The sequence below is a fragment of the Miniopterus natalensis genome, chromosome 13 (assembly GCF_054644295.1).
Source record: "Miniopterus natalensis isolate mMinNat1 chromosome 13, mMinNat1.hap1, whole genome shotgun sequence".
Taxonomy (NCBI): domain Eukaryota; kingdom Metazoa; phylum Chordata; class Mammalia; order Chiroptera; family Miniopteridae; genus Miniopterus; species Miniopterus natalensis.
The window spans coordinates 7694084-7718595 of NC_142093.1; the positions used below are offsets into that span (position 1 = coordinate 7694084).

At 57.2% G+C, this 24512-nt stretch overlaps 1 protein-coding gene across 1 annotated transcript; it reads right to left on the reverse strand.

Moving 5' to 3' along the window:
• Window positions 1–42: 42 nt before the first annotated feature.
• On the reverse strand, window positions 43–17741 carry HS1BP3 (HCLS1 binding protein 3). Its single transcript, XM_016224738.2, has 7 exons — window positions 17573–17741; window positions 14996–15161; window positions 13217–13424; window positions 12681–12885; window positions 5396–5556; window positions 4641–4776; window positions 43–2256 (listed from the first exon to the last, which is right to left on the reverse strand). Exons 2-7 carry the CDS (start codon window positions 15092–15094, stop codon window positions 1983–1985), a joined length of 1083 nt encoding a protein of 360 aa, XP_016080224.2. The 5' UTR covers window positions 15095–15161; window positions 17573–17741; the 3' UTR covers window positions 43–1982.
• Window positions 17742–24512: the final 6771 nt, after the last annotated feature.

The following is a 24512-nucleotide window of genomic DNA, read 5'->3' on the forward strand; positions in this document are numbered from 1 at the left end:
TATCCCCGGTGCAGAAAAGACCACCACTAACAGATGCTGGAATAAGTCACTGACGTGGACTTTATTGCATGACTGGGTGCCAGTGATTCGCCAGCAGGTTACAGACTTGTGGTGAAAACCAGCCGCGGTTTGAGCATCAGTATCTGGGAGGCACACATTTCGCTGAGGTGTCCAGAGAGCACCAGGCCACCGAGGAGGCTGGGTCACAGTGGATGAACTCATGCCAGAGTGGCAGGTTCTGTCTATGACCCCCACCAGAGGGCCAGCCCACCATGGGCACTGGGCACCTGCCAGCTGCGCCCTCTGCTCCCACATTACACGTTGGTGGGAGGTAGTGGTGGTGGGAGGCAGTAAGGGACGGGCAGGGAGCTGGGATGGGTGCAGAGTTGAGAACGGGGCAGGAAAGAGCCCAGGCAGAGCTAGCCCATACCTACACTCTGTGAGGGAGCAGGCGGGGCTGCGTGGGGCGGGAAGGCCTGGCAGTGAACAGGAGTGGCATGCTAGCAGCCGGGGCTGAGGCTGTCCCAGGGCCAGCTCAGGGCATGGGAGACAGGGCCCTGGGAGCCTGGGTAAGGCAAAGAGGAATTCAGATCTCAGACCCCAGAACTGCCTGTTTCCCCTCACTCTGGCACGGGTGGGGGGTAGGGATAGCCTTTTCAGGACTGGACAGCTGACGAGGGGGAGTGAGAGGCACAAAAGATCAGACGAAGCGCTCCTACCACCCATGGGTCCTGGCACAAGGCAGGGATGGGGTCTAGAGGCTCTGATGGCAGCAAGCGCCTGGCCCCAGGGCAGGGGGCCTCTCTCAGGGTTGTTTACTTGTCCTAAAGCCCCTTCCAATGCCTCTGTCAGACAGGACAAGCCAAAGGGTAAGAGTGGTTGCATTTCATAAAAAACTTGTGTTTCATTAAAACTAGGTCTGAACATGAAGAATGTATCATAAGAAGGAATTTTTTTTCTCTATTAAACATCATTTACTCACTGAGAATTTCCTGAGCGCCACACCAGGCCAGGACCGTGTGCTGGGCGTGGGGTCCAGGAGAAGTCTAAGGCACTGGCCCTGCGGGCACTAGGCTCCTTCTCCCTGGGAAAGCGGCTCCCACTGTGAAGGCGGGTGAGCAAGTCCAGACCCCGAGGACAGGGAAGGCCTGGCAGCACCTGCCGCTGGACAGACTAGGCCCTCGGAGCAGCAGCTGGGGCACATTCTGCCCGAGCCCACTCTGCACAGGAGGAACTCGCCAGGCCCAGGGCCGCGCAGAGCTCTGCAGGTACTGGGGTCACTGCTCAGAGCTGTGGGGCTGGCACAGGCTCTATGGCCAGAGGCCCAAGGGGGCCATGGTCTGGCCAGGTCTTTCCTGGGAAAGGAAGAAAGGAAGACCTGGGCTTGTTAGGCCATTCATATCCCAGAGAATGGGCACACGGGAAAGTACCCTGCTTAGCACCTGGTACTCAGAGGCGACTCGGGGACACCCCACCCAGCCAGCTCTCCCAGGGACCCACTCGGCATCCCTCTCCTGGGGGACCTTCCCAGAGCCCACAGGCCCAGGAGCCATGCTGCCCAGAGGCTCTGGTCCCCCCAACCCCACCCAGGTTGGCACACCCTCCCTCCTGTGCTGAGGCGGCAGAGAAGGTGGGCACAAGTAGACACAAAGTTTCCCTGCCCTGAGCAGGGCTTCCCTGGGTTCCCCAAGTCTCAGTCCATCCTGGGGGCCCCACATGCTCTCTATTCCACATGCATGTGGCTAAGACAACTGGGCTCAATTCCTATGGTGACCTTCTCTCTGCACCCTAGAGGGTTCCATGACCCCAAAGGCCAGAGATAAAGAAATAAGGTAGGACAGGGGTCCTGTGACCTGGGCTTCCACCCTCCCTCCCTCAAGAGTAAGGGTCCTGGCCTGCAAGGCACAGTCCCCACCTCACACAGGCCCCCCCACCGGAGAGGGGCTGCCGGCCCAGGGCCAGCACAGGGGAGGGAGGGAGGGTCAGAAGAGGCTGGGAGCGGCCTGGCCAGGCGCGTCGTGGTCCCGGATGTACTGTAGGATGTCCAGCTCGTCCATGGCTTGGATCTGCTGCTGCTGCTTCTGCTGCTTCTGCTGCCCGGCCTCGGCCTCGGCCTCAGATGGGCCCGCTCTGGGGGGAACAGCTGGCTTTCTGGGTAGCACTGGCTTAGCTGCCACTGGCGGCTTGGGCTTAGGCAGGGGCTGGGGTTTGGTCTCAGACCCCAGGTTCAGAATCTGGTCCAAGTCCTCTTCGACTCTAGGGAACCAGAGGGAGACTCCCTGAGCATAACCTCCTGGGACAGGAGCACGCTGCAGGGGAGCAGACCCCACCCCACAACAGCCAGAGCCCCTCCTTCATCCTTCCTCTGGCTGAACTTGGTCTAGACGAGAGCTTGGCTTCTGAAGTCAGGCATCCTGGTTCCGACTCAGGCACTGCCACACGCTAGCTGTCATCTCAGGCAGGTCTGCTCGCCCACAGTGCCCTCAGTGGGCCACACGGGTGCTGGACAGAGCCCACCAAGGGCTGGAGCTGGCCTCAGCCAGTGCGCACTAACATTCCACCCTGGCCTTGGACCTAATAGCCTCTCAAAGCCGGGTGGGGGGCGTAACTAGAGGATGCAGCAACTAACGGTCACATAGAACCAGTCCCAGGTACCAGAAGGCAGTTAAGGAAGGAGGCCACAGCCGGACTCTGCCCTCCTGCTGCCAGCCTCTAGTGGGGGAACTCCATTCCTGGGGGCCAGGTGCACAATGGAAGACCCATTCGATCCATTCACCACCCACCCCCCAACTTGGTTCAAGGCCATCCCAGGATGCACTATCCAAGGACAGGCTGCTCCTGGCAACCTCAGCTCAGAGGTGCCTGGCTGCCTCCATGTGGCAGCCCTTCCTGGGCAACCCTGAGGCAGGTGCTGGCTCCGCATCCTCACTGGAGTCCCAGTGCCCACAAAAAGCTCAGAGGGACTGAGTTATCCTCAGACAGGGGCCCCTGGGGAAACAGAGCAGCAGCTGACAGCTTGTGTCAGAGTTCAGGGTTTACACTGCCTGGCAGAGCACTGATTCTGAACTAACAGAAGCCGGGTTGGCTCTGAGGTGGGTATGGGGCATTTCACTCGGGGGCGGGGGGCAGGTGGCCGACGGCATGGGCATCCCTTTCCAAGCGCTCAACTTCCACCTGGGCTCTTGGGCCTTGGCTAGAATAGGCCCCACGAATGCAGTGAAAGGCTGCGTGGTGTCTCCCCCTTGAGCCACTCTCGTGCAAGTCCTGCTTGACACCGGTGTTGCCCTCGCCGTCTGGCCACAGAGCCCCTCTGAAGTAACACCTCTGAACACTCCCACAAGGATGCTCTGGACCACAGGTCTGAGAGTGCCGGAGTCATAAATGCACAATCAACTCTGCCAGAAAGGTCCCACCGGAACTGCCCCACTGGGACATGCTGAGTTTGGAGACAGCAGAGGCTCCCTGGATGGGACATGCTCCACCGGGTCCTGCCACGCCCCTCGACCTGACCCTGTACTCCACTTCCCTGTGCCTCAGTTTCTCCCCTAAAGATAGCAACTATCCTGGCTTCTCCCAGTCTGCCAGAATACCAGGGGCGAGGCTGCAGAAGAGTGAACAGATGCCAGGGGCCTTGGGGAGATGTAGACAGAAGCTGCCCTATGACTCAGGCACAGTAGGATGGGGGGGGGGGGCGGCTTAGAGAACTGTAATTGCCCGAGGTTGCTAACTAGGGTGCGAATGGCAGACTCCTGGGGCCAGTGCCTCAGCACCACACATTTGTTCCTGGAGAGACAACTGGGCTTCCTGTAAATCGCTAGGCATGGCCTGCGTTCTGGGGGCACGGATGATGCCACGGAGAGACCCAGGGCTGAACACGCTCAGAGTGCGCAGCAGAAGCCCGGGAAGCTGCTGCCCTGTGGGAGGCGGACTCCCAGCCTCTCCTCCAAGCCTTGGAGCGTCCTGGCAGGCGTGCGAGGACAGACACAGGCAGGCGGGCCTGGGTGCCAATGCATTTGGGAGCTGTAGCTTTGGGCCAGTTCCCTCTCCCACACTCCATTTTCTATAAAACGGAGATAATGCCAGCCACCCAGGAGGCTGTCGTGAGGATGAAGGTGAAGTGTAAAGAGTCCAGCATGCTGTGGACGCACGGCAAGTAGTGGCTGTCATTCTGCACACGGCCTGCCAATCCTCCACCCAACAGATGAAGCCTCGCTCTCCCCTCATAAAACCTACGATGGGACCCTGCTGGGGACGGCCACTGTCCAGCGCAGTTGCGCTTGCTCCCTCCAGGTGAGCTGCAGCTGCCAAGGGCTGGTTTTATTTGTTCTCAAACCTGTTTATGCGTTATACTTGCTCTCACCATTAGAACACTTAATTATTCTTTATATAAATTATTAAACTTTGAGCATAGGCACAATGTTCTCTCTTTCTGGAAGCTGCCAAGCTGCTGGCCCCACCTCTCCTCACGAGTGCCCATCACTGCTTCAGGGCCAGCCCCTACCCACAGGCTCCTGCCTTCCCGAGGCCAGGCTCCCCTCCCCCAGAGATCGGGGCTGTGAAGTGCTCCCGTATTGGGACAGGTCTGTGGCTCTACCCAGGCCACTTTCAGCAGGAGAAGCACCGCTGGGGACAGGTGGTACCTGAACAGCTCCTCAGAGGCCTCTCTGTGGCCCAGGCGGGGCGTAGGCCCTCCACTCTCACATGCTGCCGGCAGCAGTAACGGGTCACCCAGGGGGACGGCCCCACCAAGGTCAGGATCATCAAACAACTTCAGGGCTGTGGAGAAGGTAGCAGCAGAGTGATCAGAGGAAGTCCTGGCCCATCCTGACCCTCAGCGGTGGTCACCAAGTGTTGGCTGAATTAAAGGATGACATTGATTCCCGGCCCTGGAAGAGGACCTGGGCGGGGTAAAGAAAGGTCAGACCCAGGAATGAGAGAAGAAGTCCTAAGGACGCCCAGCTTCCCTTTACCATCTCTGCCCAGAATGCTCCAGTGGGGTCTACGTGGGTGACACAAAACCTCTTGCCACAATCCTAATCCCAGACTTGCAGAAGGAATACCTGGGGCAGTCAGCATCCACTTTCCACCCGTGCCCATGTCTGGCCGCGCCGATCCTAGTCCACACTTCTCAAAGCAACAGAGAAACCATCCTCCCCTTCCAGGGGGGATCAGAATAAACACTCAGCTCCAGAATGTTCCAGGCTGTGAGAAACGCGGCTCCGACAAGATTTCTCCAGCAGAAAATCTCCTGAGTGGAGTCTGTACCATGTCAAAATGGGACAAGGCAAAGACTTCTATCCTGCTCACATGTGGTGGGTGCGAAGCCACTCACAGAGGCTGGTCGGGTGACCCAGGGGCACCAAGAATGACGGGAACACACTGGGGCTCTACTTACGGTCCCTGGGGGATGAGTCCTCTGTGGGGCCCTGAGCGGAGAGCTTCCTGCTCGGGCTGAAGAGCCCCTCGTCGGGGTCCACCTCCTCATCAAAGAGGGTGAGCCGGGGTGAGGGTCTGGGCTTCACAGCTACTTCAGGGCGTTTTTTGGGCTTCTTGGAGCTGGAGGATCAGACAAAACTCAAGGTTAGAAAGTCTTGGGACAGCCCTGTAGACGGCCCAGGTGGCCTGGTCAGACCCACACAGGTGCTGGCTGGGCCTGAGCTTGTGTCCTGAAGGAACTTCCCGAGGACCTGACATTGGAGGTGGCGAGACCCTGCCACTGGAAGCAGCCGGGCCCTGTGCCCAGGGATCCACCACTGTTGGGATATCCCACGCAGGAGAGGGTGGGTGTGCGGGCTACACTGCCAGCTGCCACAGGACCCCCCAGCCAGGAAGGGCCACTCAGGCTTCAGGCTTGCCTGCGTGGTCACAGGTCAGAGGACACGCTCCGCTTCCAGGGGTGTGGGGGTGGCTGACCTCAGACTCCATGCCACTCAGAAACGGAAACGGGGGTGGATGCAGTCTGAGGCCACAAACCCCAGGGCCCAGCCCCAGGAGAGAGCAGAAAGCAGCCCTGGTAAACATTCTGTTACCCCACATACATCCCGTCCCTTGATTGGAGTAACCTCCATCAACCTAGTAAACAGTACCACTGAGCAAACACCTCCTCCAGGAAGCCCCTGCTACTTAGAGCCCCACTAGGCTCTGTCACTCCTAAGGGGACCCTGCTCTAGGCCCAACACTGCTGTGGGAAGCCAGGAGGGGGCGTGAGGGGAACTCTGGGGGGCGGGGGCGCTTTTGTCCTGGCCGGGTGGTGGTGGTGCACGTCCATGGGCTGAGTGTGCAGAGCTGCTCACGTCACCGTAAGTTATGCAGCCAGTACACAAATAAGTAAACCCGGGTTTAGTTTCACAGGATGACCCAATCCCTGCTGCTAATGCCTAAATGAGCCATTTTAAGGTTCCTGAAAATGAGAACAAGCTTTTTACTGGAAACAGGATTTCTGACTGGACTGCATGCCTGCCGGGCAGTTCCCCTGGACAGAGGTCACTATCTAAGCTCATGTTGGCAACATTATGTGGCTAAACTGCGCGGAAAGGCTAGTTCTGCCCCTGAACAATGGTACAGATTAACCAGCAGCAGATAAAAATAGCAGCAGGGAGGGGGCCGGAGGGCAAGGCGCTCAGAGGCGACCATTCCCACGGTCAGGATTTAGACTCCAGGTAGGATTTCAGGCTCCCAGCTGGGATGGGGAAAAGCCACCAAAGCCAGCAGTGCGCCTGGCTTTGGAAGGTCTCGGGACGGAGCATAACTCTAAAACCAGGGCCCAAGTCCTGGCCAGAGGCTCTGTCAGGGTCATTGGGCAGATGAAGAAACAGTGGTTCAGAGGGGCTAGGGGTCTGCTCAAGGCTGCACAGCAGGCAGGGGACACTGCAACTAGAACTGAGGGCGGTCATGGTCACAGGCATGGTCCTCTGCTCCTCTCAGAGTGTCCCACGAACAGGAATGATACAGGACGTGGTGGGAGAACAGGCTCGATCCTGCTGTGCTCGGGGAGATGGTGGCCCATTTTGAAGGGAGAGAGGGAGAGTGGAGACATGGGTGGGGGCTGTGCCAGGAAGCCATGCACCCAGCTCCCTGTTCTTGCTCTGTTCCAGGCACAAGCTAGATGGGCTCATGTCACAGGCCACCAGGGACACTTCTCTGCCTTGGCACCTGCCCCAGGCCCTGCCGGTGCTACTGGGAAAGCTGAAGGCAGCCCAGACTCTATCCTAAAGCAAGCATATCCAGAAACTTCAGCCACCGCTCCCCACACCTCTTGAAGAGTCAGGGTGGCTGCTCTTACTGGACGTTTCCCCCTTTTGTCTCACTGATCAGGCAGTTAGCCCAGTTCTAATGACCTGTGGAAGTGGAGGTGGCCCCAGCCGAGACCTCCAGAGTCAGAGCCCCAGAGTGAGTCTGGGAAGCTGTGTGGGATACCCTGTGGAACCGATGACAGTCAGGTCTGGGAGCCACTGGAGCGGCCTGGGGCCTCACTGCTGTCCCTGGATTACCCTTTGCCTGGCCCTGCTCCTGGGACCGGCAGGGACTGAAGCAGTGAGGGGCGGAGAGCTTGGCCCAGGTCCACTGCCCAGAAACTAGCAGGTCCTAGAACAGCTCCTGGAGAAAATAAATTCACATCCTACCCAGCAAATGGGCCCCTGCAGCAGGGAAGTAAAAGGCTTCCCCTGGACCAGGAATCAGAGGCGTGGAGAGCAGGGAACCCTCTGAAGACCAAAGGGAGTGAGAGCGACCCAGCGTGATTAACTAGATCTGGAGAAGCCATGAAGATTCCTGTGATCTCCCTTCTTCTACCTCTTTCTGGATCTGAGCACAAATTAGGCCTGACTTTCCTGGTCTGGGAGTTTTCCTCTCAACCTGGATGAATGTTCTTGTTTTCCTCGCGGGAGAGGTTTTTGGATCTTTTGCTGCCTTGAGTTGAAATAAAGTGAATCTAGGGCACCTGGGGCTGTAGTCAGGCATCCTCTGTGCTCGCCCCGTGCCACCCGGGCCATGCTCTGTCTGCCCGACCAAGCAGGAAATATGGACCTTCGGTGACCAAAAGCCCCAGGGTTGGTCCCCAAACTTCATTCTCTGGGACTCAGTAGTGTCCGTGGTTCAGAGCAGGTGCTCAATGAATATCGAATGAAAAAAATGGATGGATGGCGGAAGGAAGGAGCGGGGAAGGAAGGACAGACTCATAAACAGAGATGAACAGACAGGGTGATAGTACATCTCTTATCCAGACTTATGTCTTCCTACCCCCCCCAGGGAGGGGGGAAGGGAGTAAAGAGGGGCTCCCAGCATCACGCTGAGGCACAGACCCGTAGCTAGAAAGCCCTCCGCTCCTTCGAGCCTCCCAGAGCTGGCTCAGTCACCTCGGCTGGTCTCCCCACCGGCCCTCAGCCGCCCCGTGAGCAGTTCATCATCCACTCTGACCCAGGACATGAAGCACCTTCCACATGCGAGCACCTGCGCTGGGTGATGAGTGAGGCCCGCCAGTGTCCCCAGACCTCACAGCCGGGCAGTCACAGGCATGTAAACCGGTCGTTACACACAGGGCAGTAATTCCAGAGGAGGCGATGGAGGTGTGGCAGCAGCCTGGGTGGGCTAAAGGGGAAGGGGACTCGGGCAGAGCAACGAGAAACCCTCATTCCGCGAGGGTCTATGCGGTGTCACTTGGGCATGGCTGGGAACCCCGTCCCCGTGGAAGCTTTGTGCGTGGCCCCTGGAGAAATGCTCAGGGCCTGGGCGGGGGAGCAGCCACTGTGTGAGGGGCAGACAAGATCAGGGAGAACAGCAGAAGGCGAAGTGCAGTAAGTCTGGACAGCTGAAGGGACCGGTGGGCGGAAGAGGCGTATCTAGGATGATGCCCGATTTCTGACCTCGGGCACAGGGTCAGGCATTTTGTACATGAGGTGGGCCACCCCATGTCCAAGCCCAGTGTCTTCCCCTCACTCATGGTTTGTGTGAACACGGATGCCAGCGTCACACACGGTAGGGCCCTGGCATCCTTGCTGTCCCCCTTCTGCTCCTTTCCCATCGCTGGCTGCCTGGCTGCCTGCAGGAAGCACTGCCCAGCTCTGCATGCCAAAGCAGCGTCCAGCTTCCACTCAGGCTGTGGCCCAGGCTGGGCGCCGGCTCCCTCCCCTGAGCCAAGTGTGGGAAGCCCAGACTCACAGGAAGGCATGTTTGTCCAGGAATCAGGCTGTCCCCCGGGGAAGGTGAGAGTCCTCAGGGACCAGGGCTGGGAGGACTCCCTGAACACTTGGGAAGCGGCCGGGGCATTGCAGGCAGGGTTTGAAAAACAGGCTTTCCCGATAGGGTATGAAGTCCCCAAGGAGCCCTTCGCTCCTCTGAGTGGCACAGCAAGGCCCATAGCAGGTTGGGAGCAGGAGCTGGGGCAGGTATCTGGGAGGGAAGCTCAAGAGAAAAACCACCCCGCATATGAAAAAGCTCCTCATTGCTTGTGATAGCAAAAACCTACAGAAAACACAATGTCCCCGAGCTGGGGCCCGGCAATGCCACTTCCAGCACACTGTCCCTGTGGACTATCACAGAGTAAGAATGTAGAAGTCTATTTATTGGTCTGGAAAAACCATAGATAAGCTAAAAAAATAATTAAAAAAAAAAAGCAATGTATGGAACAGCACATAGGACATGACCCCATTTTGGCAATAAAACACGAATATCCAAAAGTATATACCTTCATGAAGAAAGGACTTTTAACTGTGCTTTAAATTTTTAGATACTAATCACATATTATGCGTGTTGTAATTAAAAATGTTTCTAGCAGAGTATTCCCACCAGAACGCAGGACTATTATGGTAGATCTTCATCTTTCTCAGAACTGTGAAGTCTCAAAAATAGAAAGTTAAATACTAAAACTATGTAAGACATGGAAAGCCACTGTGAGAGGACAGTAAGTGAAAAAAACAGAATAAATAGGCACATGCGCTAACGTGTGCAGCTATGTGGATCGCCCTGGGACAGGGGAGCACAAACCCCCCCCAAACAGGAGAGCAGACTGTCCAGATGGGCCGGGCGAGGGCCTTTTCTATCCTTAAGCGGGTTCTAATGGTGTAGTAACTGTCTTTTCCCTAATCAAAACCAGCTTTAAAAGACAAAGAAAAGCCAGGCCGGTCCCTGCTCCCGGCTTTGTGCAGGCGGCTCCCGACTTCCCGCAGACGTGCTGCGGAGCAACACCGCCCCGCCGTGGCGGCGACAGGGAGGACCGGTGCCCAGCGAGGCACCGGCAGGCCCGGGGTGGGACCGGCGCAGCTGGGAAGGCCCGGCTGCAGCATCGGCAGAGGAACTGAGGACACGGGATGGAGAAATACTCATGCGAAACGTAAGTCATCTGCAAAGAACATAACGTTCCCCACCAAAGGACACTGTGCAAGAACGCCAACGGGCCACCTGGGCGTCCCGGGAGAGGCCAGGGGAATCTGACTTCGAGTGCTCCTGCCACACACGGCTCTGGGCAAGGCCCCACTCATCTGTCCTCAACCTCCCCATCTGTGAAAGGGGGATAATCCTAGGGCCCTGCCCAGCTCTTGGACTGCTGAAAGGCTGGAACTGAGGGGCCGTGTGGGGGTGGCACTAGGTCCTGACTCTGCTGTTTGTGGCTGAATTTGGATGAGCTATTTGACTACAAACTTCAACTTTCTCAGACACAAAATGAGGCTGTGCTGGTATCGGCCTCCATGTCCAAAATCAGACCCATAGGGAACCTGAAAGCAACTGGTGCATCTTAAAAAAAAGAAAAGAAATAGAATACAAAATACTTATTCACGTAAATTCTGATCACTTCCCAGCATTTAATAAGCTCTCAAAAAATGTTAGTTATTATTCCTGAGAAGGTGACAGCACTGACTGTTGTCACACTGGTCATTAAACAAAGCACTGGTAGAAGGTCTTCAGCCTCTGGGATCCCGTTTGCTGCTAAGCATTCCTAGGATTCAGAAGTGAGGCCCCAGAGTGCAGAGGTAGGGACAGTGTTGGGGGACAGGTGGTCCTGGGATGGCTGACGCATCGCCTGACAATCCTCCACTGGAGCAAGGAGGAAATCCAAGGCGGCCTATGCCAACCCCAAAGAGCATTTTCCTACCCAAAAAAGGAGCCACTTTGCTAAGCATTTCCTTCAGCCAAAGGCTGGCACAAACTACCCAAGTCTAGCTCAGTCTGGCACTATGTGTGGTAGCTCAGAACAGCCGACAGCGAGAGTTCAAACAAAGCCCCAGTCTCACCAAAATAAAGCCCAAGAAGGGCCTGTAGGTTATGTAAGGCTGATAGGGAGGGGTTATGACAAATTTCTCCTGACATAACCTGGTTGCCCTTGCTGCTGCTCTCTCAGGGCCACTCACCGGCTCTAGGACAAGGCTGGCTGTGGAGAACTCCGAGGGGCCTGACTCCTGGGCCCCAAGGTGCTGCAGGGCCTCGGGCTCTGGTCCCCGTCTCCCGGAGTACCTGGGCACAGCTGAGTTTGGGCAGGACCTCCCAACCACGAGACGAGGGCGACAGACAGACTCAGCCACCGAGAGCCCTCACCACATCCTCTTAGCCCAAATGTGCAAGAAACAGAGGGGGGGATCCTACTTCGCATTGTCCTTTGCACTCTGCACACCGTGTCTCACGGATGCTCTGAAAGCAGCTGCTATTATCCCATTTTACAGGTTAAAGAAACAGGCCAAGTACCTTGCCTGGGATCAGATAGCTGATAAATAATGGTACTGGGATGTGAACTGAGTGTAAGATCCTGAACTGTGGAGCCAGACTGCCTGGGTTTGAATCCTGGCTCTGCCATTTACCAGCATGTTTCTTCGGCAGTTTACCCCTTCAGTTTTCCATAGCAAAAACAGGGTAATGACAGCCCATTCGGGGATGTGGGCTTGGGAGCAGATGTCTGGCTTTCTAGTCAACTCTAGCCTGTAAGCCCTCTCCCCCGGCACAGAGTGGTCCATGCAGTGTGGGCTCAGGCACAGCTCCCTGAAGGTAGAGGGCCGGGAGAGAAGGTGACAGACGCAGGATATCACCCAGAAGGGACCACCAAGACCACAGCTGGCTTGCCTCTTCTCCAGGCAGTGTATGTGTGTGTGCACCCATGTGCACCTGCATGTGCTTGCTTGTGTGTACAGGTGTGTGCACATACGTATAAAGGGGGCACACTCCGCTGGCCAGGGACCCTGGGCTCACTGTATCCCCTTGAATCACATACCGTTGGCACCTTACAGGTCACCAGTTCCCTCTACCCATGTGATTCAAGGGAGCCTTACACCTACCCTGTGGGGAGGCAGGGTCAAGGTAAATACCCTGCTTTACAGACAGTGAGATATAGCCCAGGGAGCTCTGGTCACCTGCCGCAGGTCACAGGCTGCCAATGATGAGCTGGATGGAGAACCCAGGTCTCTGGGCAGGCTGGGTGGGTTGGGGCAGCCTGAGCTGAGCTGTCGGGGGGCAGCTCTGCCAGGCCTCACTGCACAGCCAAGGAGTAGTGGTGGGGGGCCGCCCTGTGACCAGGGAGGGGCAGGTGATGACTCAGCCCAGCCCCAAAGACACAGGTGATGTGGAGGCTGAGTAGACAGCCAGTTCCCCCGGCATACCAGGGAGAAGGGGTTTTCTCAGACTCCCAGCAGGGAGGGGGAGTCATCCAGAGAACCTGGAATCAGCCAGAAGGGGGAGCTTCCCAGATCGGGGAGACCTACCGCATGATGCCCAGCGGGTCCAGGGCCTCCTCCTCCGAGGACTTCTCTTCATCATCACCCTTCTGGCCTGGGGTGGGCGGCCCCTCAGCGCGTTCCTGCTGCTGGAAGAAGTCGAAAGGCTCCTCCTCATCCCCTGCCCGGCTGTCCGTGTCCAGGACAGAGACATCTCTGCTGGTGAGGTCTGCGGACCCTGGGGATCTGGTGCCTGTGAGGGAGCAGAAAGAGGGTATCTGACACCCACTGACAGAGGGCGAGGTGCCTCACTACACCTGAACTCCTGTGCCAGGACCTGAGGGCTTCCTACAGAGCCCTGGGACCTGGAGGGCAGGTCTGGGTGGATGGGGGGCAGCCAGGGCTCCAAGAGCCTGTTGCAGCCGCTGAGCGTTGGTGGCCCTGGAAAAGCCTGGAGTGAGGCGGTTACAAGTGGGAGCCTCAGAGCACGGCACAGGCAGTGGCTCCTGACAGTCTGTGCCCAGGGCCTGTTGAGGCCCAGCTCTAGGCCAGGGGAGACCTCAGGGGTTTGGGACCTCAGGTACCTAGGAATTCCAGCAGCTCCGGGCTGCTAGCCAGTTCAGCATCCTTGGCGATGCAGCGCAGAATCTCGTTGAACAGGGCTCTCCTTTCCCGGATGTCGGACTCTCCAACAAACAGGACCTTCCTGGGGAGTGGGGGGAGGCTGGACTCTGGGTAACGACTGCTCAGTTTCTGGTAAAACTCCTCGATCTCACTGTACTTCTTGGAGACCTGGAATGAGAGAAGCATGTGGTTTCCTGAGTGCAGACAGGAGAGAGGGGTCCTCCTCTGACCCCAACCGGAGGGGTCCAGATGTCAGCGGGTGGCTGGGACACTGGGAGACCTCAGGAACCGGCGTGGGGAATGATCTGGAACAGGAGACATTGGCCTCTTCCGGAGCTTCCATGAGAACAGCCCGCATGGAAAAGAAGAGGACCCTTACACAGAAGTGATGCAGGTTCCCACTCCAGAGGACCTCAAAACTCCATGGCAGAACCCCACCCGGCAGCGCAGGCCAGGTGGGGGCCGAGTGCCCTCTGCTGGCCTGATCACTCCATGCAGGCCTGGCCCATAGACACCCTAGGACCTGAGTTCTGGGACTAGAGGCACCAGGAGCCAAGGAGGGAACTGTTTACTGATGCCCGGGTGAGCCAGGCAGAAGGATCACTGCCCACATCCTTCTGACATCAGTGCGTGTGTGTGTCCAGCAGAGGTAGGGGTGTCTGATAAACCACAAGCAAATACAGTACCCTTCCCAGAGGCTGGTTTAATCCATTAAATTCATTTTTATACTAAAACACCTACGTCCTTTTGGGGAGTAAGTTGCAAAATGCTCATTTTCTTTTTTTTTTTTTTTTTTAGCTAAATCATGAAACTTTAGAGATTCCTAGATCTCATGGGAAGTAAACACATTCTCCTTTGCCCTCACCCGTGCACCCACACGCATACCCCGCACGGGGCAGGTGTCACTGACCAGGAGACAGTGGCATGGGGGTGATGGGTGGACGTACTAAAGACGTCCGCATGCACATGCTCGCACATGAGGCCGGCCCTCTCCACAGGACCCAGCAGGCAGGCCAGGTGCTCCTCAGGGCTCCCAGAACCTGCCTCTCCATGATGCCCGGGGACTTTGATCTTAGATATCTGCCCTCCTCTGTTCCTGACCCTGAAGGTGTGGCTGAGTTAAGCTCACCTTGGGTCAAGTCAGATCACCAGGGGCTGCAAACCGCCCCACAGGGCAAAGCAGACCAGAACCATGGCTGACGTTACACCGTGGTTCTCACCAAGAGTCAATTCAAGAAGCAAATAAAAATACCAGGCTCTTTTAGGGGCTTTCCATGATGTGCTGAATGTCCTTTAACAAAAGATTTGTGACATAATGTTTTCTCTCTTAGGATCTGGTGTCTCTTCTACTTGGTCCTCAGAGCGAGACCGTGGCTACAGAAGTGAGCCTTGGCTACAGAAGTGCCCGCTTGCCCGGCCGGGCGTGGCTCAGCAGTTGAGTGTCAACCTAGGATCCAGGAATTCGGGGTTCAATTCCCAGTCAGGGCACATGACTGGGTTGCGGGCGTGATCCCCAGTCAGGGGCAAGCAGGAGGCAGCCGATCAATGACTCTCTCATCATTGATGTTTCTATCTCTCTTTCTCTCTCTCCTTTCCTCTCTGAAATCAATAAAGATATATTAAAAAAAAAAAAAAAAAGTGCCCGCTCCCTGATGCTACTTATACCCTGGCAGCAGGTGTGTCTGCGCACCTGGACCCTGGGCACCCTTGGGAGCATCCTGGCAGGGCCCCCAGCTCACCAGGAACTGGACGACATCCTCAGGCCTGTGCTTGGCTGCCTTGAATGCAGCCAGCCGGGTGACCACCAGGATCTGGTACTCCACATGGCCGGACATCATCTTGCCCCGCACCTCCTGGTGCTGCGGCACGGCCAGGTCGAGGCCCGTGTGGACATTCTGCACTCGCCTGCCAAAGGGAAAGAAGGCAGAGGAAGCTCAGGCTACAGTCAGCAGGCTTATCGAGCGAAATGCAAGCAGGACCTTGGGGTGGCTCAGCGGGCCTGGGTGTCTGGGTGCTCCACTGGCCATCCTCAGTGGTCACAGCTCCAGGCCACCAGCCCTGCCACATGCCAGGCCCTCATAAAGCCTGGCTTCCCAGGCCTGAGCCCCGTCTTTGGGTCATTCAGGGACAAAGGGCTGTTTCCTGCAGGAAAACAGGGGAGAGCAGAGGAAGTGGGGCTCACGGAAAATCACGGACAGCTAAGCATCTTACACAAGCTCGGCGCTCGGACTCCTGTAGGACCTGTGGGAGGAGGGGGAACTCTGTTCACACCATGAAATGCCTGGCTCTCTGTGCACAATGCGGGAGTGAAGCCCCACCAGGAATGGAGAGAGCACATCCCTTCAGCTACCCAGACGGCAGCAGGCTGCTGCAGAACCTGCCCAGTGGGGGAGACGGGGAGGGCACTGGACGTCGGGCCCTCACTAGTCCTGGGCCCCCGAGAGGCACAGAGAGGGCCACTGTCAGTGAAACACTGTACTTCTGGGACAAGCTGTAAATGCTGCACAAACGTGCTGAATAGTATGCAGGGCAAAGACCTTATGAAACATTTCCTCTGAAGTTAGAAAAAAGCGAAATGTGCCCTCATCTTACGTAAGGGTACCGCAGACCCGTGCATACAACCATACGCCACACAGACACCTAGGACAGGATGTGCCAGGAATGCTGTCATCAAAGTGGAGACCTACCATGTGCTGGGCAGGACTTTCAGAATGAGAAAGGGGAGGCCCTGGTGGGGAGGGGAGCTTCGGGGCTAACACTGTGCCTGGGGCAGGGCCCCTCCCCTCTCTGGAGTTACATCCCAATCTCTCAAGTGACACCTGCCCCCAATACCCCTTCCACAGATTCCTCCCATGTCCATATGAGGCATGTGACAATCACCAACACGATGCCGTCTGTCACCAACTGGGGAGGACAATCGCCACATGCCTGCATATGCAGCGTGCATTCACATTCACCGACCACACACATCTCTGCATGTGAGCAGCTCATGGGTACAAGGCACACTGTAATAACACGCATCACCGAGAAGGCCCGGGCCTTCCTGCCGTCAGTTTGGTGTTAAATGAGCCCCGGGGGACGCGTGTGAAACAGAAAAATGCACCAAATAAATCAGACCTATTTTCCTTTCGCCAGTAACCACAGAGCGTTCCAGTCCTTACACTGAGTACAAGAGCCGGGCTGCTCTCGGTGGCCCACCTGGGTGCTACTGTTGGGTGTGGGACAGCAAGGCAGGACCAAGGGCTAAAGGTGGGTGTGATCTTAGCTGGCACTACTGCAGCCTCTGTTCCTTTTGTTTTTAAATATGTTTTTATTGATTTTAGAGAAAGAGGAGAAGAAAGAGAGAGATAAACATTGATGTGACAGAGAAACCTCAATCAGTTCCTTCCCATTACTGGGGGCCGAACCCACAACCTGGGTGTGTGCCCTGACCAGGAATCAAACAGGTGACCTTTCAGTGCATGAGACAATGCTCAACCAACTGAGCCACACTGGCAAGGGCTTGCAGCCTCTGTTCTAAGGACCTTACCTGTCCAAGTCACTCAGCCTCCCGCAGCCCTACACAAGGGCACTGCTACTGAGGCCCATTTAAAGACAGGGAAACAGGCACAAAAAGGGAGTCACTGGCTCATGATCTCAGAAGGTCGGAGGCAGACAGCCCCTCCCCCCAACTTCCTCACTGATTGGCACCTCCTATTGGTACCAGGCACACAGTAGGCCCTCCATAAAGTTCTGCTGGATGGGAGAAGGTGTGAGTGCTCGTGGTGATGGTGGTGGGAGGCTTACCCTGCAGGCAGCCCTTGGGTTTGCTGGTGGCTGCCAGCAAGGAGCAATGGGCACGAACCTGGCCTTCGCCACCAGCACCTTTGTCTGTGAACAAGCCCTGTGCAGGTGGGGCTGTGAGGACAGCCCTTCCCCAGCACCCAGAATCAAAGCCACACCCCTATGGGTCTGCGAGTGGCTGAGAAGGGTGCCTACTGCTGGCCCTGCTCATACCTGCCAATCTTGGACACCGTTCTTACAGAAAAGGAAACTGAGGCTTGGCGAGAGGAAGTGACTTATGTGGTGCCAGGGAATCTCTTCTGCCCATGAGGCCGTGACCTGCAACCTCACTGTGTTGTGCAGAGGAGACCGAGCAGGTTCTCACATCAGGGTTTAAAGAATCCTGTTTTTCTCGACCTGGAGTCGCAGGGCAGTCCAGTTACAGCTGGAAAAATAGCAGGTGCCCTGGCTAACACATTCATGTATGTAATAAAATTGGCGTCTTCGCCCAAGATTTTACGCAGGGGGAACAAGGGTGGAGTGTAGGAAAATACCTGAAGTGAGTCACTTTACAGATGCTGAAGGGGGGAGAGCAGCAGAGTGAAAGCCTGTCCAGACCGCCTCTCCAGGTCCATCCTGGCCTGGCCCAGGGAGGGACCAGGGCCCCTGGGAGGCCTCTGCTCTAACCTGCACTGCTCCTGGGCCACCTGCCGGAGCAGCTGCCCCCTTCTCACCCCCTCGCAGGGTGGCGCCCACTCTTCTGCAGGGCGCGGCCTCGCCCGCTCCCAGGAGCCTGGCCACCCCGTCGCGCCGCGTTCCCGCGGCCACCTGGACCGACTGCCCCCAGCACCTGTCCCGGGTCTGCGTCCATCCCCGTTTCCCCGCCCGGGTGCCGAGCACCTGGCCTGGCACACGGCAGGCGCTGAAGGGATGGGTGCGGGACTCGGTTTTTGTGCCAAAAAGAAATGCCCGCAGGCGGTCAGGGGAGAGGAGGGGAGGGCCCGCTGCCACGGGGTCCCGGGTGAGCTCGTGGCCCTCTGGGGCCCTCGGTGTCTCCGTCTGTAGGACGGGGGCGCCCCACGCCGCCCGCCTCTTCTGCAGGGCGGTGGAGGGGCCGAGCCCGGATAAGCGGCCGCAGCGCCGCAGAGCCCGGGGGCGGCGGGTCCCGCGGGGGCGCCGTCTCCGCCGCCCGGGCGCACAGGGCTCGCGCGCACCGGCACCCCGCGACGCGCACGGTGCGGCGTCGGGCGCCCGAGCGTGGCTCACCTGGAGGTGACGAGCACCGGCGGGGGCTGCATGACGGCGGCGGCGCGGGCGGGGCGCGCGGTCACGGGACCGGGCGCCGGCGTCGCCGCGTCCCCGCCCCGCGCACGGCCGGTTCCGGCGCCGGCCCGCCCCCTGGTGGCCGCTGCGCCGCCCCGCAGGCGGACGCGCACTCACGGGCCTTTCTGGCAGCCCCGCCCTGCACCCCCCAGCCCTGGGCGCCCCTGAGCTGGGACCCGCGGGGTGGCCAGGAGGTGCGCAAGGAAAGGGAGCCTCTGGGTAACCCAAAGTCTTGATTTGCACCCGTTGTCCTGGTCTTCTTAGTAATGTTATCGACCAGAAAGAGTTCCTCCACCCAGTGAGCTAGCAGAGCCAAACCCTAAACAGGGAGAACTGCAGTGAAGAAAGAAAGATTGGCTATTTTATTATGAAAGGCGCCACCCAGGAGAAGGGGAAGCTTATGCTCAAAAGCCCGAATTCCCTGACGGCGTGTAGGCTACAGGTTATATAGGGCAAAATCATGACACCATGGGTTAGGGGTTTCCAGGCCTTGCTAGGAATCGAGGGGTCAGAGGTGAAGTAAAGATAATAAATCATTTCTTTAGGTCTGGAGGATAGTTTTGACGCGATTTCAGCGTCCCTCTGCCTGGTTTCATGGGAAAGTAGCCAGGGGGGTTGTCTTTCCACCTTAGGGCTTCAGAGCTGAAACATAGCTTAGGTCAAGATGTTACCTTGCCCTGGCCGGGTAGCTCAATTGGGTAGAGCATCCTCCCCATACTCCAAGGCCTCGGTTTTGATCCCTGGCCAAGGCACACACAGAAGCAGCCAATGAATATGTAAATAAGTGGAATAACAAATCAATGTTCCTCTCTCAAATCAATTTTTATTTTTTTATTTTTTATTTAAAATATTACAAATGCCCCTTTATCTCCCCAATGACCCATTCCACCCCGTCCCACCCCCCCCTCCCCAGTCCCCCTCCCTACCGTTGTCTGTGTCCTTGGGTTGTGCATATAAATTCTTTGGTTACTCTCTCCCCCTCCACCCACCCGCCCTCCTCCCTTCCTCTGACATTCGTCAGTCTGATCTATGCCTCCATGTCACTGAATCTATTCTGTTCATCAGTTTATTAAGTTCTTTAGATTCCACATATAAGTGACATCATGTGATGTTTGTCTTTCTCTGCCTGGCTTATTTCACTCAGCATAATTTCCTCCAGGTCCATCCATACTGTCCCAAAGGGTACAAGATCCTTCTTCTTTACAGCTGCGTAGTATTCCATGGTGTAAATGAACCACAGCTTTTTTATCCACTCATCTACTGATGGGCACTTAGGCTGTTTCCAGATCTTAGCTATTGTAAATTGCACTGCTATGAACATAGGGGTGCATATATTCTTTCTGATTAGTGTTTCAAATCAATTTTTAAAAACAGTTATCTTCAGCCTGCCAGAGGTCTGGACCTTGCAATCATTAGTCAGATCCAGGCCGCTGTCTTCTGCTGCCTGGGGGGTTGCTTATTCAGGGGAAAGGCCAGGTCTCCTGAGAGGTATATATGTAGAGAGAGCTAAGATTTCTAGAGCTAGGATTTAAAGTTAAATTTAATCAAAGCCAGAAGGATCCTTGGTTTGCTGGTTTCACTCTTAGGAGTGCCCAGAGTGTCCTGGTTCAAAGGACAAATTATTTGGTCCCTCTGCCTTGGGGAGTGTTGGGGAAACAATGCAACCAGTGCTCATGGCCCTAGGGATGCTCAGAGAGATGTTAGGAGAGTCAAATGAGGTAACATATAACCCAGCAAACGAGATAAACTAGAGCCCTTTGCAGGGGGTCACCTAAAGAAACAACAGCCTGACTCCAGAGTCCTTCCGTTGGCTTTCCCAAAAGAGGCTAACAGAGAGTTCTCAACAAAAGCTCTGAAAACTGTGTGTCTTTCCTCCCTCTGCAACCTTCCCCCAAAACCAAAACCAACCAAACAAAAACCAAGTTATTTTGACGCTTATTTAAAAGATGAGGGAGACTTTATTCAAGACTATTGCAATGGGAGAGAGACAAGGCTCAACTCTGAATGCAGCAAGGACAAGTGGGGATTTACAGCCAAGGAGCAAGGTGAGGGTCAGTGATGGAAAATTACTGGAGGAGAGAGCAAGGGTTGGGGGAGTCTTGCTAAACAGACTTAGTAGGAACCTTGCTGAAGGTAGGCCAAGGACTCAGATGTCAAAGCTGGGGAATGATGAACTTGATCAGATATCCAGGGTGAGGGATTCTTTCTAAGCTGACTCAGCAGCATTCTTGCTAAGACTGGGCCAGGCAGACCAAAGGGGTGGTGTGGGGTGGTGTTTGAAGGTCAAGGTCAAGTGGAGAAGAGGGCTCAGAGGACTCTAAACTTTGGTCAAGGAGAGTCTGTCACCCAAAGCTACCCTCTCACAGAGCGGCTCACACTCTCCCTCTCCGTGTGCAGTCCCCTCTCTCCTGCTCCTGTCCTCCCTTCCTAAGGACACCCCCTCCCCGAGCTGCTCCCCACCCTCTGGAAAGAGGAGGTAGGGCTTCTGCTTGACTGCATTTTCCCAAAGAACCAGCCTCCCTTCCCCACCCCACCACCCTGGAACTCTGATCAACAAACATCCCACCTCTTTGCAGCCACCTGGAAAATACTCAGCCCAAGGCCTAGACAAAGTGGCATTTAATCAGTGTGTGTGTGTTTTTCTAATGTTTAGCAACTAATAGGACTCTCTGCTCGGTTTCTTCTGCTAATTGGACTCTACAAAACGACTCCCCCCCTTCTCTCTCATGGCTTTCTCATGCATTCCCTCATTCATCCAATAACACCTGCAGGGCTGGGCCTCTGCTCCAGGTCCCGTGGAGGCCCTGGAGCTTCCCAGTGAAAGGGTGTCCCAGCCCTGTGCTCTCTATGCCAATGGACCTGCTGCCCCCAACACTCCTTTTCTGCGCCTTATGCATGTTCTGGCTCCTTCCTTCTGCCGGATCACTCACTATGCCTGGCATGCCTCTGGTGGCTGCCCTGGAAGCCACAGCTGGGTCAGGGCAATGGGGTCCACGGGCCAGTTTCCCTCGGTAGGGGGCTTAGAGGTAGAGGGATGCAGGACATAACAGACCCCCTCATATAGACCCACCTCTCCACAGGTGAGAAGCAGGGGTCATGTTACCTACCAAAGTGGCTCAGGAAAGAAAAGCTGAGTCTGGACACAGGGCGGGGGAAACAAGCAGGCCCTCTGCCTCTATTCAGCATTCTCTCTATTGAAAGCCCCAGTGATGAAAACAGAGAAGCTGGGGTGTAGGGGTACCAGACATTGCCAGTGACCAGCAGATGGCAGTGTCTGCCAGCCCTCTGCATTTGTCCCGAACAGAAGGGCTGCAAGAGGTCCCCTGTGGAACTTCTGGGAAAGAACACACCCAGCTCCCTTCTCTGTCCCCTCCCCTCCCCCACGCAAAGGTCCAGAGCCCAGTGACAGGTTGAGCCAGGGGCCTGGAGCCTGAATGCAGCCACCTGGGTGTAGATGCCAGAGCTGTTGCCCTGGGTAACCTGGGGCCAGGCAGCCCTGAGCTGAGAAGGGGAAATTCATCAGAGCCCAAGGAAGCCCAGCCTGATCATCAGACAGGAGGTCGAGCCAGAGCACTGCTGGAACCATCCCCACCTGCGGCCCAGGCAGCCTATCCAGGCCTTTCTGGGGGAGACGTTTGCAGCACCCCTTGGCTGAGTAGAGATCAGCACCACCAGATGTAGTGAGTGCCAGCTGGCAGCCGCCTCTGCAGGCGACATCACCATCCCTCTCCAGCCCTCCCAGGGATACCATCCTCAGGCAGAGCCCCAGGCTAACCCTCTCTCCAACTCTCAGTCACAAAGGCCAGGGGCCATGGTGGGTCCGGACAGAGGGCAGGCTTCTGGCTGGGTGCCTGGCAGTGGCCCCGCCCACGTGCCCTCCGCCTCTCACAGGTGAACCCCAAGTGGACATCTGGCTGTCAGCCTCATTGTGCGTTTGAGGATCTAAAGCCAGGAAGGGCTGAGGGACTTGCAGCCCGAGGTTAGAGGCAGGATTTGACTTCTCGTCTCTTGACTCTCAAGACCATCAGAGTCATAGCCAGGGGACATCTGTTCCATCTTCCAAAATAGTGTTTTGCAGGGGCCCAGAACCCCCAACAGTGGACAAGGCAGAGACTGCCCTTCATTACGCCTCACCTACAGGGTGCCCAGGGCAGAGCTGTGGTGAGACCTTCTGAGCTGCCTGGAGAGCAAAGGCACAGGACCACAGAGGAGACCAGGTGACTGATTCCAAGTAACCAGGTGCTGATAACTTCCACTCCTTGGGGACCTGGCTTCCTCATAACAAATGCAGGCCATCTCTAAGGGACCTCCTTGTGCTTATGTAATCAGACATGAGGGGCTGGTGTCTAGATGTGGCAGGAGAGGCTTGGTTGAAGCTGAGTAAGCTGCCCCTGCAGCTGACCCAAATTCTGGTCCCTGAAGGTCAACAAAAGGTGACTCTAGATGGCAGAACCCAACACTAACTTCCTAAGTGGCATCGACTTATGTTCCAGACTCATGTTCCCAGGTGGCATGTAAATTCCACTGCAAAGCTGCCTTGGAGAGATGTTGTGGCTCTCATGGGTCCGGTGAACCCAACCGAAACACTGTCATATTCAGGGCTATTAGAAGGCTGCCTGGGGTAGGGAGCTCCCTGTCCCTGCAAGCATGCAAGCACCGTCTGGGTAGCAGTTTGTTACGATTCAGGCATGGCATGGAAAGTTGGCCTAGATAACCCCAAAGTCTCTTTCAGATCCTGGGATTCTGTGACCTGAAATAGAGACCAAATGCTCAGAGAAAGCAAATAGTTTCTGCACAGGATGGATGAACAGCAGTGTTCTCCAAGGTAAGGATCTGGGGCAAGAATGTGGGGACCACCCATCCCCTCCCCAGTCAAGAAACACCCCCTATCCCATCCCCCACCCTATGGCTTTTTCCCTCTTCCCCTGTTGGAGCCAAACTCACCTCTGCTCTCTGAGACAGCTGGAGTCTGGAATTCTGGAGGTTGGGGGGTGCTCATCAGGCTGGTGCAGAGCAGAGTTAGAACTCTGGTCCCCAGCTTTCTCCCAGCCTTTTCTGAACTTCTTGCACCTGCCTCTGGGCCTCACCAACAGCGACCGCAGGGGCAACACAGAGGCCAGAGGAATTTCCCTTCAGAATGTGCTTGGCAGCTTGTAGAGCACACACTTCCAGGCCTCCCTCCTGCCTGGCCCACCGGCCGAAGGCTCCTGCCGCCGCCAAGAGGGAGCCCGCGCTGAGCCTCGGTGGGCCTGACCAGAGGCTGGTGACTCTGTGCCAGCAAACCCCGCTCTCTGGTCACCCAGTCCCGCACTGCCCTTGCTGCCCAGGCCTTCCCGGGCTAATCTCGGGCTTTCTTCTCCGCCCACCTGACCCGCCTGGGGCGCGAGGAGCGACCCCACCCACCCCACCAGGCCTCTCCTGCTGCCCCCGGGGGGGTGCCCCCTCCTGCTCTGCAGCAGCCGCGTCTGCACGGTGGCCGGGATGGCCACGACGACGGCGAGGCGTCCGCTCGGAGGAGCAGGCGGCGGGCCGGTGCGGCGCACGGCGAGAGGCGCAACCCCGGGGCTTTGGACCCCGTGACGTCACGCCGACGTCACGCGACGTTGATCACCCGCTCAAAGTGACCGTGGCGCCCCCCCACCCCTAGATTTTGAGTTCGGGAGCGGACGCGGTTTCAACGGACAAGGTCGCGCCCGCGCCGCCGCGGGGTCCGCGCGGCTCAGCCCCTCCGTCTGCTCGAGGGCGGCCGGCGGGTCCGCTGCCGACGCTCCCGCGCTGGGCGCTGCGCCAACGCCCGGCGCCGCCCCTGCTGCCGCCGAGACCGGCCTCGGGGGTCTGCCCTGCGGTACCGACGGAGCGCCCGCCGCGCGCCCGAGGGCCCCGGGCGCCCCCCGCAGCCACGGCTCCGCGCGCAACGCGACGGGGGAAGGAGCAGGGAGGCACCACCCCGGGGCCCTTCGCCGCCCGCCCTCGCGCCTTCTGGCTGCACCCCAACATAGCCGGTAGCCTGACCCCTAGGGGTCGGGCCGGAGGTCACCACTGTGGACGCAGATGAACTCGGGGCGCCCCGGCACCCCGGCGCTGCCATCCTAATTCCCGTGCTCCTTCAAGATCTGAGCTTCCGCGCCCAAATCTTTGCTCTCCAAGTGTCGGTCCATGTCCATCTGTCTT

What these genes read in the sequence shown, in the direction of transcription:
- HS1BP3 (XM_016224738.2), bottom strand. Translation starts at nt 15,094, where the DNA reads ATGATGTCCGGCCATGTGGAGTACCAGATCCTGGTGGTCACCCGGCTG. An exon ending in AGGATGTCGTCCAGTTCCTG is followed by an intron (nt 13,425 to 14,995) that starts GTGAGCTGGGGG and finishes CTCTCATTCCAG; the next exon opens with GTCTCCAAGAAGTACAGTGA. An exon ending in GACCCGCTGGGCATCATGCG is followed by an intron (nt 5,557 to 12,680) that starts GTAGGTCTCCCC and finishes CTGATCCTCCAG; the next exon opens with CTCCAAGAAGCCCAAAAAAC.